This window comes from Nannospalax galili, unplaced genomic scaffold (genome assembly GCF_000622305.1).
Source record: "Nannospalax galili isolate Female #2095 unplaced genomic scaffold, S.galili_v1.0 scaffold290, whole genome shotgun sequence".
Classification (NCBI taxonomy): domain Eukaryota; kingdom Metazoa; phylum Chordata; class Mammalia; order Rodentia; family Spalacidae; genus Nannospalax; species Nannospalax galili.
Window position 1 is genome coordinate 5651643 of NW_008331486.1, and position 18279 is coordinate 5669921.

Sequence of the window (18279 nt, forward strand, 5' to 3'; positions counted from 1 at the left end):
ACAGCTGTCCTGGAACTCACTATGTAGACCAGGCTGGCCTTGAACTCAGAGTTCCTCCTGCCTCTGCCTCCCAAGTGCTGGGATTACAGGTGTGCGCCACCACGCCCGACTCCTTATGTCAGTTTTTAAGAAGGTGAAAACCGGGTTGGAGAGATGGCTCAGCTGTTAAGAGCACTGACTGCTCTTACAGAGGACCTGGGTCGGAATCCCAGCACACACAGGGTGACCAACAACCGCCCATAACTCCAGTTCCAGGGGATCCAATGCCCTCCTCTGACCTCCATGGGCATTGTACAACACGGATGCACTCACATACATGCAGGCAGTACATTTGCACACATAAAATAAAAATAATAAACTAGGTATGGTGGTGCATGCCTTTAATCCCAGCACTCAGGAGGCAGAGGCACGTGGATCTCTGTGAGTTCAAGGCCAGCCTGGTCTACATAGTGAGTGCCAGGCCAGCTGGAGCTACAGGGAGACCCTGGCTCAAAAAAAAAAAAAAAAGAATAATAAAATATTTTTTTAAAAGGTGAAAACCTCCGGGCGTAGTGGCACACGCCTTTAATCCTAGCACTTGGGAGGCAGAGGCAGAGGCAGGTGGATCTTTGTGAGTTCGAGGCCAGCCTGGTCTCCATGGTCAGTCCAGGATAGCTGGGGCTATAAGGAGACCCTGTCTCAAAAAGACAAAAAAGAAAAAGAAAAAAAGGTGAAAACCTTGTTTTTGGTAGTGCTGGGGATCAAAGGCCAGGGCCTCATTCATAATAGGCAAGTGCTGACCCCTGACCTGTAGCCCAGCCCTTCATGCTCCTTTAATAGTGAATCTGCAGGGGCTGGAGTCAGTTAAGAGCACTGACTACTCTTGTAGAGGACCCAGGTTTGATTCTCAGCACCCACATGGCAGCTAACAACTATCCATAACGCCAATTCCAGGGAATCCGAAGCCCTCTTCTGACCTCCATGGGCATTGCACAACATGGGTGCACTTACATGCAGGCAATACATTCATACACACAAAATAAAAAATATAAATATTTTAAAACAATGAATCTGCAGGTTTGCACAGGTGAGAGTAAAGGTGCAGCAGCTGCAAGGGGACTCAGCCTGTGAGAAGTGTATGGCTGCCAGATGCAGTTGGTCCAGAGGTTTTCCATCATTTTAGGTAATTGACTTTTTACATGCTAGCTTCAGTACATCTCCATCTTCTCACAAACGTAGTAGATAACTAATCCGAAAGAACTGTGAGCAGAAAGAGAAGAGAGATCTCATGTCATTACGTGGACTGTTGCTTCTGCAAAACTTTTATTCAGGTCTTACAGCTCAAAAGTCCAAAACTTAAGATCAGTTAATGTTGTACACCTCTTTTCAGGAGGAGAAAAAGACATCTTTGTTAAAAGGCATTCACCTTGAACTGGATGGGGACTGGCTTTTCACTAGGCATAAACAAACCAAACCATTCAGGAGACTGTTTTGTAGACCTTTTGTTCTCCTTCAGTTACAAGAGTTTTCTAGGAGTTTTTGCCAAAGCTATGTTTTCTGGTTTTACTTCCTCAAATGGAAATGGGTTGGGGATTTCATCCTTTCATCACTACCATCTTTGATACCTTTTATTCATTTGTAACAATGGGACAAGTGCTGGTTCCTCTTCATTCTTTAATTACTGGCTAAGTCACTGATGGGAGGGTTCATGTAGCCTGCCTCACATTCTGGTTCTCAAACTCTTGCTCCCATAGGCCACTTAGCAGAGGGACGTGCATTAAATTAGCTGGTTGACTCCTCTCAGTGGAAGCCTGTGCTCACCTGCACCTGCTACTGTTGTGCCTCTGAAATAGGAAATTGTGACCACATGTCAATTTGTAAAAGTAATTCTGCAAGCTCCTTTGCATCCTGTGCAGCCAGAAGGATTTTTGAAAGTCTATCTACTTGCTGATTTTGTGGGTTTCATTTGTTGATTTCAGTTCTGGTTTTGGTTAAAACCTTAGAGCTTCAGGTTTGACCCATTTGGTTGAGTCTCAGCCCTCCTGTGACCTCATTTGCAGAGCCAGGCCTAATTACCAGATCAGTCAACCAAATCAGCCTGGCTTTCTATCAAATAAATCTGGCTTCGTTTTTCAGTTAAAAAGTGTTAATAGTCTTCCCACTGACACTGCCTGCTTTGAATGTTAATAATAATTCAAAGATGGGTAGCTGGTAGTTAAACAAGTAGGCAAGATGAGATTGCCGTGGGAATCCTCAGAATGGGAGCAAGCACTCTCTGCAGTGTTGTTATAAGACTCCCAGAGGACTCTGTAGTTGGCCTTCTGTATAATGCTCTGGGGACTCCTACTCTGAGTAGTTTATCTGGGTAACTTGGAATAAGTCAGTTGACTACTTGCCACTGGAGGACCATTCCACTAGAACCTTTTTTTTTCTTCTGAAAATCATCAGATCCTGTGACTCGCTGTCATCCATTTAGTCTATTTTCTAGATTCTTAGAAGTGTGGGCTAGGTGTTGGAGAGATGGCTCAGTAGTTAAGCACACTGGCTACTCTTCCAGAGAACCCAGGTTTTGTTCCCAGCATTCATGTGCAGTTAACAACCATCTGTAACTCCAGTTCCAGGGAATCCAATGCCCTCTTCTAGCCTCTGGGCACTGCATACTCCTGGTGCACTTACATACATGCAAGCAAAACACATAAAATAAAAATTGAAAAAATAGAAGTGTGAGCTACCTTGTAAGTGATCAGTCTCATCTTAACAGCTTCTGCTGATGCCTATAAACTATAGGTATAGAAGGCGTCTGAGTGCCAGCCATCCTCTGGATTTACCTAGGTCTCTCCTGCCCAAGAAGCTAAGTGAGATTGAATTGTAATTGTGTAGTAATTACAGTTTGCTTTGCTTCTCCCCCCACCCCCCCGTGCAGCGGGGGAGGTCTTTCTGTAGCCCCAACCAACCTGGAACTCACTATGTAGACCAGGTTGGCCTGTATCTCACAGTGCTCTTTGCCTCTGCCTCCCAAGTTCTGGGATTAAAGGTGTTGCCGCCGTGCCCAGTTCTGCCTCAGCCTCTGAGAAGTGGAAATTATAGGTAGACATGCCTGTTTCTAGATTTTACCCTGTTGAAGGCCAGCTAGTTTTCAATTTCTTTAGGTATTCTTAAGCTTTATTCTGAGTGCAGTTATTTGAAACAGATTGCACATTGCAGGGTTTGCCTTGATGGGTGTAGTTGAATGACTTTGCCCACTATTGATGCTAAACTTTCTTGAGTATTCTTCCTGAAACGCTGTGGTGAGGTTTTTCACTGACTGGTGGCAACAGGACTGTTAGCACTGTGATCTTAATGGTGTGACTAAGGGGCCTTCTGCCACTACGCCTCTCTGGTACCCCTGCTCCTGCATACCAAGCTGCTGTGGTATCAGCCTCAACTCTTCTCTTTTCTTTATGGGTGGGGGGTGTGTTGAGACAGGGTCTCCCTGTAGTCCCAGCTGGCCTGGAACTCACTTTATAGACCAGGCTGGCCTTGATCACAGAGACCCACTTGCCTCTGCCTCCCAAGTACCGAGGCTAAAGTCTTGTGTCACCAGGCCCAACTCCAGCCTCACCTCTTTTTTATTTTTATTATTTTCACTCTGTGTATATGTATGTATTGCCTACATGTAGGTAAGTGCACCTGTGTTGTGCAATGCCTGCAGAGGACAGAAGGGGCTGTTGGATCCCCTGGAACTGGAGTCATGAAGTTGTTGGCTGCCATGTGGGTGCTGGGATTTGAACCCAGGTCTTCTGCAAGAACAGTGTTCTTAACTGCTGCACCATCTCTCCAGACCCCAGCCTCTTTAATATTGGGAGATTGCCCGGTTCTGCTTAAGCTCTTCCCCTGCATCAGCACCTGGAAACTCCAGGCAGGAAGCTGCTGCAGTGCTAGCAATTCCCTCATTTGTATACATTTGTCAGGAAGCACTGTCAACTTTGTGCCTGTTCAATGGGTTTAAAACATTATTTCAGATATTTTGTTTAAATTTTTCCTTGTTAAAAGCAGGAAGGTATGAATCATTCCCTGCTGCTCCTTCCTGGCTGGACTCTATGGCATTTGTAATTCAGTTTGGAGGCATGGAGAAGTCCGTTTAATTAATTCAGTCCACTGAATAAGGGAGTTTTGCAGATGGGAGCCCAAAACACTACTGTCTCCTTCATTTCACACCATTTCGCATCTGTACCTAAAAACAAGATTTATGTTTGTTAAAGGATTAACTTGTGCCAGAGTAGTAGGTTAAGCACTTGTCTAGCATGGGCAAGGCCCCAAATTCAATCCCCCAGCACTAAAAAATATATAAATAAAAAGAATTAATTTGTTTGTTTAGGGATTTTTGTTCTAGATTGGCCTGAAATAACAAAAACAGTTCTGGTACTGTCCCCAATTTGTAGATAAGAATATTGAATCAGAGATGGATCTGGTGGCAAAGGCCTGTAAGTCCAGCTTCTTGGGAGGCTAAGGCAGGAGGGGTGATAGTTCAAGGCCTTCCTGGCTTACAGAATGGGTTCAAGGATAGCCTGAGCAATTTAGTGAGATCCTGTCCCAAAATGAAGAAAATAGTAAAAATGTTTTTAGAAGTGCTTGGGAAAAAGCTCGGTGATTGAGCTCTTACCTAGCATGAGTGAGTCTTAGATTCAGTCCCTAATACTGCAGGTGGGGAGAGAGAAAGAGAAAAATATTCAGTCTTCAGTATTAAAGATTATTGATAATATTTTAAAAATAGAGATTATTGGCTTAGTGTGGTGATGCATGCCTTTGATCCCAGCACTCAGGAGGCAGAGGCAGGTGAATCTCTGTGAGTCTCAAAAAGACGAAAAAAAAAAAGATTATCGAAGAGATTCAGCAAAACTAAGTCTCCTAGACCTTGCAAGAGGGCTCATTAGAGAAAGTCACTTGCCACAAGTCCAGCTACCTAAGAAAGAACTGTCTCTGATTTCCACATGTGCAACATGGCATGCACATGCCCGCAGACATACACAAGGAGAGAGGGAGGGAGGGAAGAAGGAAAGGAAGGAAAGAAGGAAATTCACAAACTTAAAAAGAAACTCTCATCAGCCTGCCTTCTCTCAAGTTCCTAAATATACTCTTTGCTCCAGGCCCTCTTTAATTTTAGTGACCTTTCAGTGACAATCTTCACATGTAACAAGGTCCATTTAACAAGTTATCTTCGGGTCATCCCATGATAGCACACATTACTGTAAGAGCTGCTGCTTTTTTTTTTTTTTTTTTTAAAGACCGGGTCTTTAAAACCCGGTCTGGCATGGAATTCCGTATATAAACCAAGCTGGGCCTGCCCCTGCCTCTGCTTCCTGAGTGCTGGGATAAAAGGCATGTGCTACCATGCCTAACTGAGCTGCCTTATTTTTAAAACTTCCATAAGAGTTGTGTTGTATAGGCATACCATAATTTATATAGATGTTCTCCTAAGAGTCAGCTGTTGAGCTGACCTGATGACTCAGCAGGTAAAGGCACCTGCCACCAATCCTGATGACCTGAGTTCGATTCTGGAGACCCACATGATGAAAGGAGAGAGATGACTCCTGCAAGTTGTTCCCTGTATTATGACCACCCCATCCCCCAGACTCAGGGAACATCAGGGAAGAGGAACTGGAAAAATGTAAGAGCTAGAGGAAGGGAAAGAGGAGTGCTATGAAATGTCTTTTGGATGGACATGACATGGCTATTGAAATCATGAACTCACAGGAGCTGTGGTTACCTGTATAAGATTTACACAAGATCAAGCCAGCCAAAATTCTGGCATTGGTGTAGATGATCTCCAGGCCCCACCCCGTACTCAGGAACTGTTGGCAGTGCGTAATTGCTAGGGGAGAGAGAATCATTCTTTATTGAGGATGTGGCCACTGGTAGGTTTCCCATTCTCCAGTGGATGGCCTCACAGCATGTACATCTGGGCAGCACTAACTAAACTTAGTGGGCTATCAGAATAAAACAACTTGAAGTTGGGAATGGGGCATGATGGAGAATGTGGTGGGAGATAGAGGGGAGAAATGGAAATATATTTCATTATATACATGTATGAAATTCTCAATGAAAGGAAAAACCCTATGAGCAAAGTTACAAAAAATATGTGTAATATAAGGCTGGGCGTAGTGGCGCATTCCTTTAGTCCCAGCACTCCGGAGGCAGAGGCAGGTGGATCTCTGTGAGTTCAAGGCCAGCCTGGTTTACATAGGGAGTTCCAGGTGAGCTGGGGCTACTGGAAGACCCTGTTTCAAAAACAACCCCAAAATTTTATATATATTATATACATATATATATAGATGTAATATGTATAGATGAATTTGTATATATGCATAATACATATGTGTTTTCCTCACATATGCAAACTTATCTATGGAACAAAATTTTTGAAATATTTTATTTGTTTGAGTGTATTGCCTGCATGTATGTAAGTGCACCCATGTCACGCGATGGCACAGAGGTTAGAAGAGGGCATCAAATTCCCCTGGAACTGGATTTACAGATGGTTGTTAGCCATCATATGGTGCTAGGAATTGAACCCAGGTCCTCTGCAAAAAACAGCCAGTGCTCTTAACCTCTGAGCCATCTCTTCAGCCCCAGAATAAATTTTCTTTTGGTCTTTTATTTATTTATTTATTTATTTATTTATTTATTTATTTATTTATTTATTTATTTTGAGACGGGTTTCCCTGTAGCCCTATGTCCTACTTGACTTCAGTTGCTGTGACAAATACCACCTTGGGGAGGAAAGGGTTTATTCAGCTTACATCTCCCAGGTCATAGTTCATCACTGAGGGAGTCCAAGGTAGTGAAACTCAGGACAGGAACCTGGAGGCAGGAGCTGAAGCACAGGCCATGGAGGAACGCTGCTTACTGGCTTGCTCCTCTGGTCCCTGGTCAACCTGCTTTCTTATGTAACATAGGCCCACCTGCCCAGGGATGGCACCACACCCACAGTAGGCTGGGCCCTCCCACATCATTCAATCAAGAAGATGCCCCATAGACATGGCCACAGGCCAGTCCAATGGAGGCAATTCCCCAGTTGAGGCTCCCTCAACCCAGGTGTATCAAGTTGACAACTAAAGCTATCCACCACACCCCAGCTGGCCTGGAACTCACTATGTAGACCAGGCTGGCCTTGAACTCACAGAGATCCACTTGCCTCTGCGTCCAGAGTGCTGGGATTAAAGGCAAGTGCTACCATGCCTGGCTCCCCAGAATAAATTCTTAAAAGTGGAGTTGCTATGCCAGAAGGTTGGAGCTTTTGAAATGTTGGTACCTGTAACTAGGTTTCTGTTCTGAGGGTTGCAGCAGTGGGTGAGGGTGGATGTATCCTATACTCTTCCATGAGTTTACTGAACTTTTGTGGGGTTGTATCTTTAAATTTTAATTTAATATAATTTATGTGCATATGTGTGTTGTATGTGTAGCAGTCAGAGGACAACTCATTCACTTCTCTACTTCCATCATATACATTCCAGAACTCAAACTCGGGGGTGGGGGGCAGGCCTTGGTGGCAATCACCTTTACTCACTGAACTATCTCTCTAGCCCTTGGTTTTTTTCTTTTTTTTTTTTTTTTGGTCTTTTCGAGACAGGGTGTCCCTGTAGCCCCAGCTGTCCTAGAACTCACTATGTAGACCAGGCTGGCCTCAAACTCAACAGAGATCCACCTGCCTCTGCCTCCCGAGTGCTGGGATTAAAGGTGTGCACCACCACGCCTGGCCCTGGCTTTTGTTTTTAAAGTAGAATGATTATGAACACTTGGTCAGCTTTGTGAAGGATTATAGTTGGTCAATACATTTGTCTGCTAGTAAACTAAGAAACAAGTAACCAAAGATTAATCCCTTACTAATTCACAGTCATCTACTCAGCTCAGCCTAGATAGAAGTTTGTGCCTGGTTAGAGGAACTAGGGGTAGAAGGGTCTGTGATGTGATCATGGGAGACCACTATGATATGGCATGCTTTCTGTTCTGCATGGGTTGGGGAAAATTGAATAATGGAAGGAGGGAGTGATAAAAAGTGTCTTGACAGGCCGGGCGTGGTGGCGCACGCCTTTAATCCCAGCACTCAGAGGCAGGTGGATCTTTGTGAGTTCAAGGCCAGCCTGGTCTACATAGTGAGTTCCAGGACTGCTGGGCCTACAGAGAGACCCTGTCTCAAAAAAGAAAAAAAAAAAAGTGTCTTGACGGGTTGCCAAGGACCCTCCCTGGATCACAATAAATTTGGCAGATGCCATTCTGGACACTCCCCCTATGGAGCATAAGAAGCTGTCTGAAGATGAGCCGGCTCAGATTCTGCAAATGAACCTCATCTGTACCTCCCAGCGACTTGCAGGGCTGCAGGCAAGAAATCCGCTGCCTGTGATTGGAGGGCTAGTGCTGGTTGGGATAACAAACTTGGTAGTGTCGGCAGAGGTGATTGGCCAGGCTCTGCTGCAGTGTGAATGCAGCCTGGATGCTCGGTCCTGGGTTTGCGGAATGAGAGAGGACGGCCCAATGACTGAGAGCTCGAAGTTGTTTTAGTCTCCAGGAAAGGTCTGTCTGGATATCACTTTTGCCTTAAAAAAGCCAAACCTTTGGCCGGCCACCTGCAGAAGTGAGCATTGGTTGGAGAAGCCCAGCTGTTCCTTATTGTTAACAGCTAGGGAGGTGCCCTAAGCAAGCCACTTCTTAGGCTAGGCACGGACAGCAGTGCTCTTGAATTTGAAAAAGCAGGGAACAGTTCATGCATGAGGAGCTTCTAGCCTGAGAACTCCCCAGGCTAGTATTCCAGACAGCTGCATTGCCAGAGACCCTTGGCATTGTGGGCACATCTCTCAAACGGGAATATTCACCAGCAGTGGCATTTGGGGGAAGCCGAGATGCTACAGATGCTGTGGCATTTTCTGTCTAGCTTCTTCCCTAGAGCTGGGTGCCAAGACTCCAGAGAGGGCATCAACCATGAAGTCAGAGGTACCCAAGCTCCTGCTCGGGGAGACCAGATGTCCAGCTTTTTGGGGAAACAGAATGGAAGGGCTGAGACCACGGAAAAGCGACCCACCATCTTGCTGGTGGTCGGACCTGCAGAACAGTTTCCTAAGGTAACAGTACCTTTGAGAAGGCCTTTGAGTTTAGGGGCTGGGCTAGAATCATTTTCCTGGAGAAAAGAAGGGTGTGGGGAGGAAGGGAGAACTTTAAAAATCAGTCTGGTATTGGAGGGTCAGAGAGAAGTATTAGGCAACAAAGAAGCCCACAAGATTTGGTTCAAAATCTCAGTCACCAAAATAAATGCTTTCTTACCTGTTGTGGTCTCCCTAGTGTGTGCTATTGAGGAGAAAAGGTTAACTTCAGTAGATTTGCCTTAAAATTTGTCTGTTTCACTGAAAAAGCCATTTAAAACTAAGGGACAAACTAAAATATACTGTCCTCACTTATCTGAACAATGCTAAGAGGACCAGTTGAGAGGGCAAGTGAGGGCTGCCTTAAAAGGGGACAGTTCTTATCAGCATCTTGAAGGTCACACTCCCCTTTAGGCCCTGCTTACCTTCAGTCCCGGGCTGGGTCTAAGAGCCAGCAGTCATGGAAGGGCAGGGACTGGTGTCTCTCTTGGAGTGACCACAGACACCAGGGTCAGCCAGCTGCCACAGCCTTTCATCCTTTCTGAGCCCTGAGCATGGGTTGTTGCATCCAGTCCTCCCAAGAGCCAAGGTAAGTGACGACTCCCAGATTGAAGATGGGAAAAGTACAGAAAAGTTAAATAGTTTTCCCAGAGTTACAGAATTAAGGAGAGGAAGAGTGGAGATTGAACCTCATCCCTGGACCTTTGTCCTGAGTGCTTTACTTTTCCTTAAGAAAACAGCATTAAACGGGACTAATTGAGTTCTCAGGATTAGAACGGAGTTTGGAACTGTCTGCAGCAGATGTGACCTTGTTCTATTCTAAGCTTTGGTTCTTTGGGACTCTTTTCTCCTTCCTCAGTCAGAGAGGGCAAGGAGCTCCTACCCAGGGTTTGGAGTGGTATAGATGCCCCCCCGCCCCCCATCAAATTGGATCTCTCCATTAATTTCCTTGGTGCCTGTGTCAGGAGAGAGGGACTTTGCTGTCACATCTTCTGCCGTGGTTGAGTATTGACGAGAACCCATAGACTGTGATGAGCTCCTGTGGTTGTCAGGGGCTCCAAGAGCTGGCGTCCTGCCTGAGATGTGCAAACCTAATGTGCTACAAGAAGGTGTCCCTTGCTACCTTTCGTCATGTTGGACAAAATCAGAAATGGTGGTTCTGGCTTTATGAGGAGCTCTCATCTGTAGCCCTGCGCGTCTTACGACCTGAATTAGCTGACTGCCTCTTAAAATCACCTTTTTTTTTACTTTAATAATTAACGGCTCCATTTCCCAATCTCATACGGATTCTCCTCACCATCTCCCCCCACCCCCTGGGGGTTGCCTTGGGTAAGACTTTCTCTTCAGGCCTGCAGAATGGAGAGACCCATGCCCTTGTACTGGCTATTTCCTAAAAGGGAAGTGGGTTGGTGGGCTGGGTAGGGAGGGGAAGGGAGGACAAGTGGTAGATAGAGCAGCTGGATTGGCTCAAAGCAAGCACCTCTGGTCAGTGTACTCTTAGAAAGCGGGTAAATGAAGACTTGAATAGTCAGAGCATTTACACATATAAGTGCACCAGGAGATGTGATCATCAAGGGTCAGCCTCTGCCCTTCTTAGGAGGAAACCTCCAGAAAGCCTGGGAACCCTTGTGGAGACTCTTGTTCTCAGGCTTCTCATTGTCCAGCAAACTACTTTGTTTCCTTCTCACTTCCCCCTTTCTGTTTGTGAGGCGGGTACCTGCAGCTTTTATTCTAGGAACTGTTCCAGTTTCCCCCTTTATCTTTGTCTTACAGTTAATCTGCAATTGGGAGAGAAAGCCATTTGTCTGGAGTGGGAGGTGCCCTCGCAGCATTGGAGCTTAAATCCTGAGGGGCTGTCTTCTCGGAAGCCCAGAATTTTGCTCATTGTGTCTGTAATTGCCAAGTGTAGGCAGGTTTCATTGGAAACCCGCTACACTGCGCTGTCATGGCAACCCGATCATAAAATGACACAGCAGCCAATGAGATTGGAGAGCCTTGAGGGTGGGTGGGGCTTGCCCATCTCCAGTACATAATAATATTTCTGCCTTGGTCTGAGTCATTGCAGAGGAGGGGGGTGTTACTTTCTGACCCAGTGCTACACTCCCAAAGGCACTGTACCTGCCCTGTTCCTATTTGTATTCCAGCCCTTACAGGAAGTACCTGCTTGGGGAGCGGGCCTGGGCATGTGATAGAGTGGCAGGACAAGGAAAGCTGATCTGAGTGGAAAGATGCTTGTGGGAGAAACTGCTCCTTTACCTATAAAATGAAATCTGATGCACTAAACTAAGGAATCTAGTGCTCTTTGTTTTTCTGTGCCCTAGTCACAGGGATGGCGTCAGAGGAGCTGAAACAGATCTGGGTCAGGGAATTAGAATAAGAGCAGAGGGTTGTGTGCAGTGCAGCAGAGCGCTTAAAAGGCTGTGAGCTGCTGGGAATCATCAGGAATGGAACCTGAGTCTGCTGTCCCTGCTTCCTTGTGTGGCTCCCATAGGCTTCAGAAACAGCTGCTGCTTGTTTGACTTATGGCTCAACTTGCTCCTTTCCTACTTACCTGCTGCCTTCCAGTGTGATCTGTTACTTACAAGAGGTCTCAGTATCAGGCTTCAAGGTGTTCCTTGGAAACCAGGCTCAAAAAACCCCATATGCGTAATCGGCTTAGGGCACTGCTTTAAGTACGTGTTGTAACTAGAGTCTGGCCCTGGCTGTGAGCCTGAGCCCTGTCACCCACAGGCTTGAAGGCTTCGGCAAATCTGGTCAGAGATTTATGAGATGACCGTAGAGCCCCTCTGGGCTTCATGGTCTGCAAATCCCAGGGTAAAGCAATTATTTTTGATACCAGGCAGCTAGAGATTGACTCATTCTAGAATAATCCATTTTTGTGTGAAGATGGAATTCTGGATTATAAGATGGATGGTTTAAATAAGCAAATACAAGTTTACACAGTGAAGTCTCTTTCTTCTCCAGAGAGGGCAGGGGAGGACAGACACGGCAATACAGTCTTCCTATATAGCCCAGGCCTGTCTCTAACTCAGGATCCTCCTGTCTCACCCTACACTGGGTATTGAGATTATGGGTGTGCACCACCATGCCTAGCTTCCAGTGAATACAATCCTTGGGACTTAACACAGTGAAAATAAAAATGTTATAAAGCTTCTTAAGCTGATGATGGCTCATGCCTGTAATTCTAGCACTTGGAAGGCTGAGGCAGAAGATTCTGAATTTGAGGCAAGCCTGGGCTACATAGGGAAACCCTGCCTCAAAAACAGAAACAACTGCTGGGTGTGGTGGCTTACACCTTTAATCCCAGCAGAGGCAGAGGCAGGGGGATCTCTGAGCTCAAGGCCAGCTTGGTCTACATGGAGGGAGAGGGGACTGGGCTGGAGAGATGGCTCAGTGATTAAGAGCACTAGCTGTTTTTATGGCAGCTGACAACCTCCTATAACTCCAGTTCTGGAGGAATCCAATGTCTTCTGACCTCCACAGGCATTGCATGACACAGGTGCACTTACCCACATGCAGGCAATACACTCATACACATAAAATTTAAAAAAAAACGATAATAATAAAATTTAAATTAAAACAAAAACAGCTAATGTTGGATCTCTGGGTATAGCTCAGTAGAACCCTTGCCAGGCATTCAAGGCTCTGGGTTCAGTCCTCATCACTGCAGAAAATGAAACAAAACTAATGTTGGAATAGAATTGATGTCACCATTGTAAAATAACATGTTGACACTCACTTACAGAACATTTCACAGAACTTTTCCTGGCTCCCTGAAACTGTTGGTATGTGTAGAATAATGAACTTAGTTATAGCCAAGGGAATGCCAGTAAATTAAATTTTTTAAAATTACATTTATTGCCAGGCATGGTGGCGCACGCCTTTGATCCCAGCACTTGGGAGGCAAAGGCAGGAGGATCTCTGTGAGTTCAAGGCCAGCCTGGTCTCCATAGTGAATCCAGGACAGCTGGGGCTACAGGGAGACTGTCTCAAAAAGACCAAAAAAAAAATTACATTTATTATTGTTTGTGTGTGATGTGAATCCAGGACAGCTGGGGCTACAGGGAGACTGTCTCAAAAAGACCAAAAAAAAAATTACATTTATTATTGTTTGTGTGTGATGTGTGTGTGGCTACATGGCATGTGTATGATGGTCAGAGGATAACTTGCAGGAGTCAGGTCTCTCCTACCATGTGTGGTCTGGGAATTGAACTTGGGTTGTCAGCCTTGGTGGCAAGCACCTTTACCTGCTGAGCCATCTTGGCAGCCCTCACCCAGAAACTTCTGGCACACCCCTTCCGTGATTCAAGCAAGAGATGAGGGCCAAGACATACAAGGTCTGAAGCAATAGCCTTCTGCCTTTAGGACCCCAACAGTAGAATTAAGATGGGTGCTATAATAGCTCTAAAGCAGACTGCTCTGGATTGAGCTGTTTAAGAGACAGCTGAGTGTCATGGACTTAGTGGAGGCTGAGCAGGATTCTGCCTGGATAATTTGAGCCTCCTCATCAATCCACCCAGTGCATTTCAGGACCTGCATTTACAGACTTCCTCAGGAAGGCCAAAATGCCTTGTTAGATTCTGTTCCATAGTGTTGTACAAAATAGTGTATCAGTGTCTTATTCTAAAATCCTCTTCATGGGTTCTTTCTTTTGGGGGGGGTAGGGGAGGGACAAGGTCTTACTCTGTAGTTGTGGCTGGCCTGGAACTCGCTGTGTAGACCAGGCTAGCCTCAAACTCACAGAGATCCTCTTGCTTCTGCCGCCCAAGTGCTGGTATTAAAGGCATGCACCATGCATGGCATCTTCACTGGTTCTTAGCAAAACACTTTGGAATGATTTGAGAGATCCTTTCATTTTTGATCCCCAAATGATAACTATTTTTATCCATCCTAGGAGTGAGAAGACTTAGTCTATATTAGGAAGCAGTACACTGTAGCAGGAATGAGGGTGGGACTGATCCCGTCCTGTCTTAGTGACGTGGTCTCTTCCTCTGAAGGGAAGGAATGACAAGAGAATGCAGGCTGGTATGGAAAGACTTCCTCAAAAATGGTTGTATCTAGAGGTGGAGAGTGGCTTAGTGCTTAAGAGCACTTGCTGCTCTTGCAGAGGACCGACCTGGGTTCAGTTCCCAGCACCCACATCAGGCAGCTGTCAACCACCTGCAAATACAGCTCCAGGGGATTCCACACCTCTGGACATGAAGGCACCCCTCATGCATGTGGCATACACACACATAGACAAAACACATACACACAAACACACGTACACATAATTTAAAATAATAAAACATTTTTAAATTAATGATCAGATCTTTCCAGAGCCTGAGATGGTCTCTCTTCCTCTTCTAAAAGGGTTGTTCTAGAGCTGGGTTGCCCAGTGGAGTTTCTGTGATAATGGGATGCCCAGGGACCAACAAGAAGCATTTGCCATGTACATAGGTGAGGAGCTGAATTCTTTATTTCATGCTCATATTTATATTCATTTCTCTCATCCTGCTCAGGCTTCCTGAATACTAAGATTACAGCCCAACAACTAGTCAGATTTAAATTACTGTGAAATAATTAAGGAGGAAGGGTTGGTTTTTGCCTCATGGTTTCAGAGATTTCAGTTCATCATAGTGGCCAGGAAACAGAATGCTGATACCAGCTGGCTTCCTCTCCCTCCCTGTTTCACCTGGGACCCCAGCCTGTGTCCTGGAAACACACAGGCACACCCAGAAGTGTGCTTTACTAATCTCCTAGGAGCTTCTCAAACCAGTCCAGATTATTAGCGATCACAAGCCCAGAGCCTTTTGCATGGTAGGCAAGCCTTCTACCACTGAACTACATCCCCAGCCCTTCCACCCTGACTTTGAAACAGGTCTTAATATGTAACCCAGGCTGGCCTCAAACTGGAGATCCCCCTGCCCTAGCCCCTGGAGTGCTGGGATTATAGTTGTGAGCCTGATTCATTTTAATTAATTTTAAAAGGCTTTTGGATGGCACAGCAAAGTTATCAAATCTGTGTTCAGACCAAGTTTTCAAGTGCTGTGAATGGGCATGGGCTTTGAAAACTGACCCCAGAGTGTTTGATGGAAGCAGTTCCTAGGCACTGCATGCTTGTGGACTGAGGGGTCCAGATTCAAGGACTGCTGGGGAGGAGGCTCTCAGATTCCTTTCTCATAGCTGCCTGGGCCCGTTTTCAGCAGCACTGATTCAAGTTTCTCTATTTCTGCTGAATTTTCAATTGTATTTTCAATTGTGAATGATTTACTAAGGGAGAAAGCCCCTGTATAGTATGACGCATTTGGGGACCTTGTATGAAAACAGACTGTACGCTGTTTGTTTATTTGGAGGGGTTGGCAGCCAAGGAGTGAAGGTTTGTTTGGGCATGGGACTGTGACCCAAGGCCGAGCCTACTGTCCAAGAAAGAGCTTACTGCCTCCTCTCCAACAAGAGTTAACTGCAGGGAGCAGTGACGTCAGTCCTGATCTTTAAACCTCTGCTCTTGAGCAACCTGATACTGTGGCTGCTGGGCCTGTGCTCATTGGCTGCTGGCTGTACTTACAGTGGGCGGGTTTTTTTTTTCAATTAAGTAAAAGGGCAGGGCTTAAGTAGCCAATGACAGTGAGGCCGGCATATCTTGTGCAAGTTTCCTGGGAACCAGGTCATTTCTCCTTCTTGACTTCTGCCAGTACTTGGTCCTGGTGGTGGCTGAGCACCCCATCTCGTCAGCATGCTTTGCCTGTGCCTGTATGTGCCGATCATGGGGGAGGCTCAGACGGAGTTCCAGTACTTTGAGTCCAAGGGGCTTCCCTCCGAGCTGAAGTCCATCTTTAAACTCAGCCTTTTTATCCCCTCACAGGAGTTTTCCACCTATCGCCAGTGGAAGCAGGTCTGTATGCTGAGCAGGTGCTGTGAGGGGCAGCAGGCAGGGACTGGCTTGTTTTCCCCCCAGATGAGTGGACCACAGGCATGACTTCCTCTGCCTGGAGGAAAGAATGTCTGAAATGTAGGTGTTTCCCAGCCCACACGTGGCTGTGGCCAGCAGGTCTATGTCACGATCATAAGAATGACCAGTTTTCATGTGACTTCTAGGGAAGACTGGACTCCTAGTAAGGCATTCTTGGGAGATGGACTCTCTGGAGAAGGAGTCCTTTTTATGGCTGAGGTAGAGCCTTCTGAGATGTAAAGGACTGAAAAAGAGACTGAAGGCTATCCAGTGGTAGTGGGTAGGTGTTATGACTCCAGAGCAAAGGCTAGGAGTACACAGGAGGGGAGAGGCTACGGGGCTCCTCTTTGACAACCCAGGATGCAGAGAGGGGCCGAGGGCTGGAGCTGGCTGTTCTGGACCCTGAGAGGAAGACATAAGGAGGGCAGCTTTCCCTCCTTCTAGACCCTTAGGTACCCAAGGAACAGGGTGGCAGCAGAGATCCTGACTTTTTTATGATGAGAGACTGAGCCACAGGCTGTGGGGCACGCTAGCCTTCTGGCCTCGGTTCATCAGGTTCTGTACTGTCCTCCAGTGCTGGTGATGGCAGCATGCACTGAGGGGATGATATTGCAGCTCACACAAAGGAGTGACCCATGTTGCCCCCCATTCTTGAGATTAACCTTCAGGGTGGCTCAGGATGCATGTGAATCCTGCACACCACTCCCCTGGCTGTATAATCTCATGTGACCATTATCTCCTGGAACTCCCGTTTCTTGTTTTGTAGCGTATAGGAAAGGATAGGTTCTACCTCTTAGAGCTGTTGGAGAGGATTCAGTAAAGCATCTTGCGGCCCCATACCCCAGAGTGGAGAAGCTCCAGTTGCTGAGCAGACAACACTGAATAAGCTGCTGAGCAATGCTCACCTCTGAAGGACAGGGTCTCTTAAAGCCTTCCTAGGTCACTAAACTAAGTAAAGCTGCCCTGATTTTTAGTGCCTGGTTGGGAGGTCTAGGGTTGGTTATATTGTCTGGCATCCCTGAGACTAGGGTCTGTACTGGCAGTGCCATCAAGCACAGGCCTAAGAATAGTTGCTCTTGGCTCCTACTACTTCTCTAGCCTCCAGAGTATTCCCTGGCAATGTTTCTGCCAAGTAGGCATTGCCCTGCACCTTCACCCTGGCCACCAAATTGTTCTTGGGCGAGTGCCACCACAGAGGATAGAGCAAGTACAGATTCCTATGGGAATCTGGATTCCAAGGCTATCCTCACCTCTCAGCAAGGAGTGTGGGGCTGAAGTCTGACTCCAGGGACAGCCATTCAGGAGAGCCAAGCAGCTAACCCTAGCTATGTAACAAGCTGATCTTGGAGGTGCTTGGAAAGAGCAACTGCCGGGCTACCCCGCTGGCCTGTCTGAAGAGTTCTTCCCAGGGGCTCCTTTTTCTTTGCCTGTTGGAAAAGCAGAGTGGGCCCCTGCTTGGCTTCTGAACAGCCATCAGGGATCTAAGCAGTGGCTCTGGTGTGTGGATAAATGATGTGATGGACCTCATATGGGCTAGTATATTCTTGCTGGGGGTAGGGGCTAGAAATCTTTGGTTATTGGGGAGATCAGTTTTTCCCTGGGGAGAGATCTCTACCTGTGACAAGAAATAATAAAACCACAAATCCTTCTATTTTCTAGAAAATTGTGCAAGCTGGTGATAAGGACCTTGATGGGCAACTGGACTTTGAAGAGTTTGTCCATTACCTCCAAGATCATGAGAAAAAACTGAGGCTGGTGTTTAAGAGTCTGGACAAAAAGAATGATGGTGAGTTTGGCTATAGTTCCTGCTGGCCAGGCCTTGGGCTTTCCATGTTCTTGGCCCCAGCTCACAGCGCTGTTGTTACAGGACGAATTGATGCACAGGAGATCATGCAGTCCCTACGGGACTTGGGAGTCAAGATCTCTGAACAGCAGGCTGAAAAGATTCTCAAGAGGTAAGTATCCAGCAACCTCTGTTTGATGTGATGTTATTTAAAAAAGGCTTTTGGACTAATCCATGTTGCTGTTCACTGTATTAACCTGTTTCCCTGAACTGGCCTTCTTGTGGTTTGGAAGGATAGATAAGAAGCCTTACCCTTAGCCGGGCGTGGTGGCGAACGCCTTTAGTCTCAGCACTTGAGAGGCAGAGGCAGGTGGATTTTTGTGAGTGCAAGGCCTGCCTGATCTACATAGTGACTTCCAGGACACCTGGGGATACAGGGAGACCCTGTCTCAAGAAAAAAGACAAAAAAAAAA

At 46.4% G+C, this 18279-nt stretch overlaps 1 protein-coding gene across 6 annotated transcripts in view; it reads left to right on the forward strand.

The window, feature by feature from the left end:
• Positions 1-18279, forward strand: part of Slc25a25 (solute carrier family 25 member 25) — a 36134-nt gene that overhangs the window by 10703 nt on the left and 7152 nt on the right. For 2 of the 6 annotated variants that reach the window (XM_008825289.2, XM_008825296.2), the window contains exons 2-3: positions 17683-17809; positions 17891-17978. In XM_008825289.2, the coding sequence (XP_008823511.1) occupies positions 17683-17809; positions 17891-17978 (215 nt within the window). Of the gene's footprint in view, positions 1-8840; positions 9075-15697; positions 15967-17682; positions 17810-17890; positions 17979-18279 lie in introns of those variants that run through there. The other 4 variants (XM_008825307.3, XM_008825315.3, XM_029559870.1 and 1 more) reach the window with 4 other exon arrangements.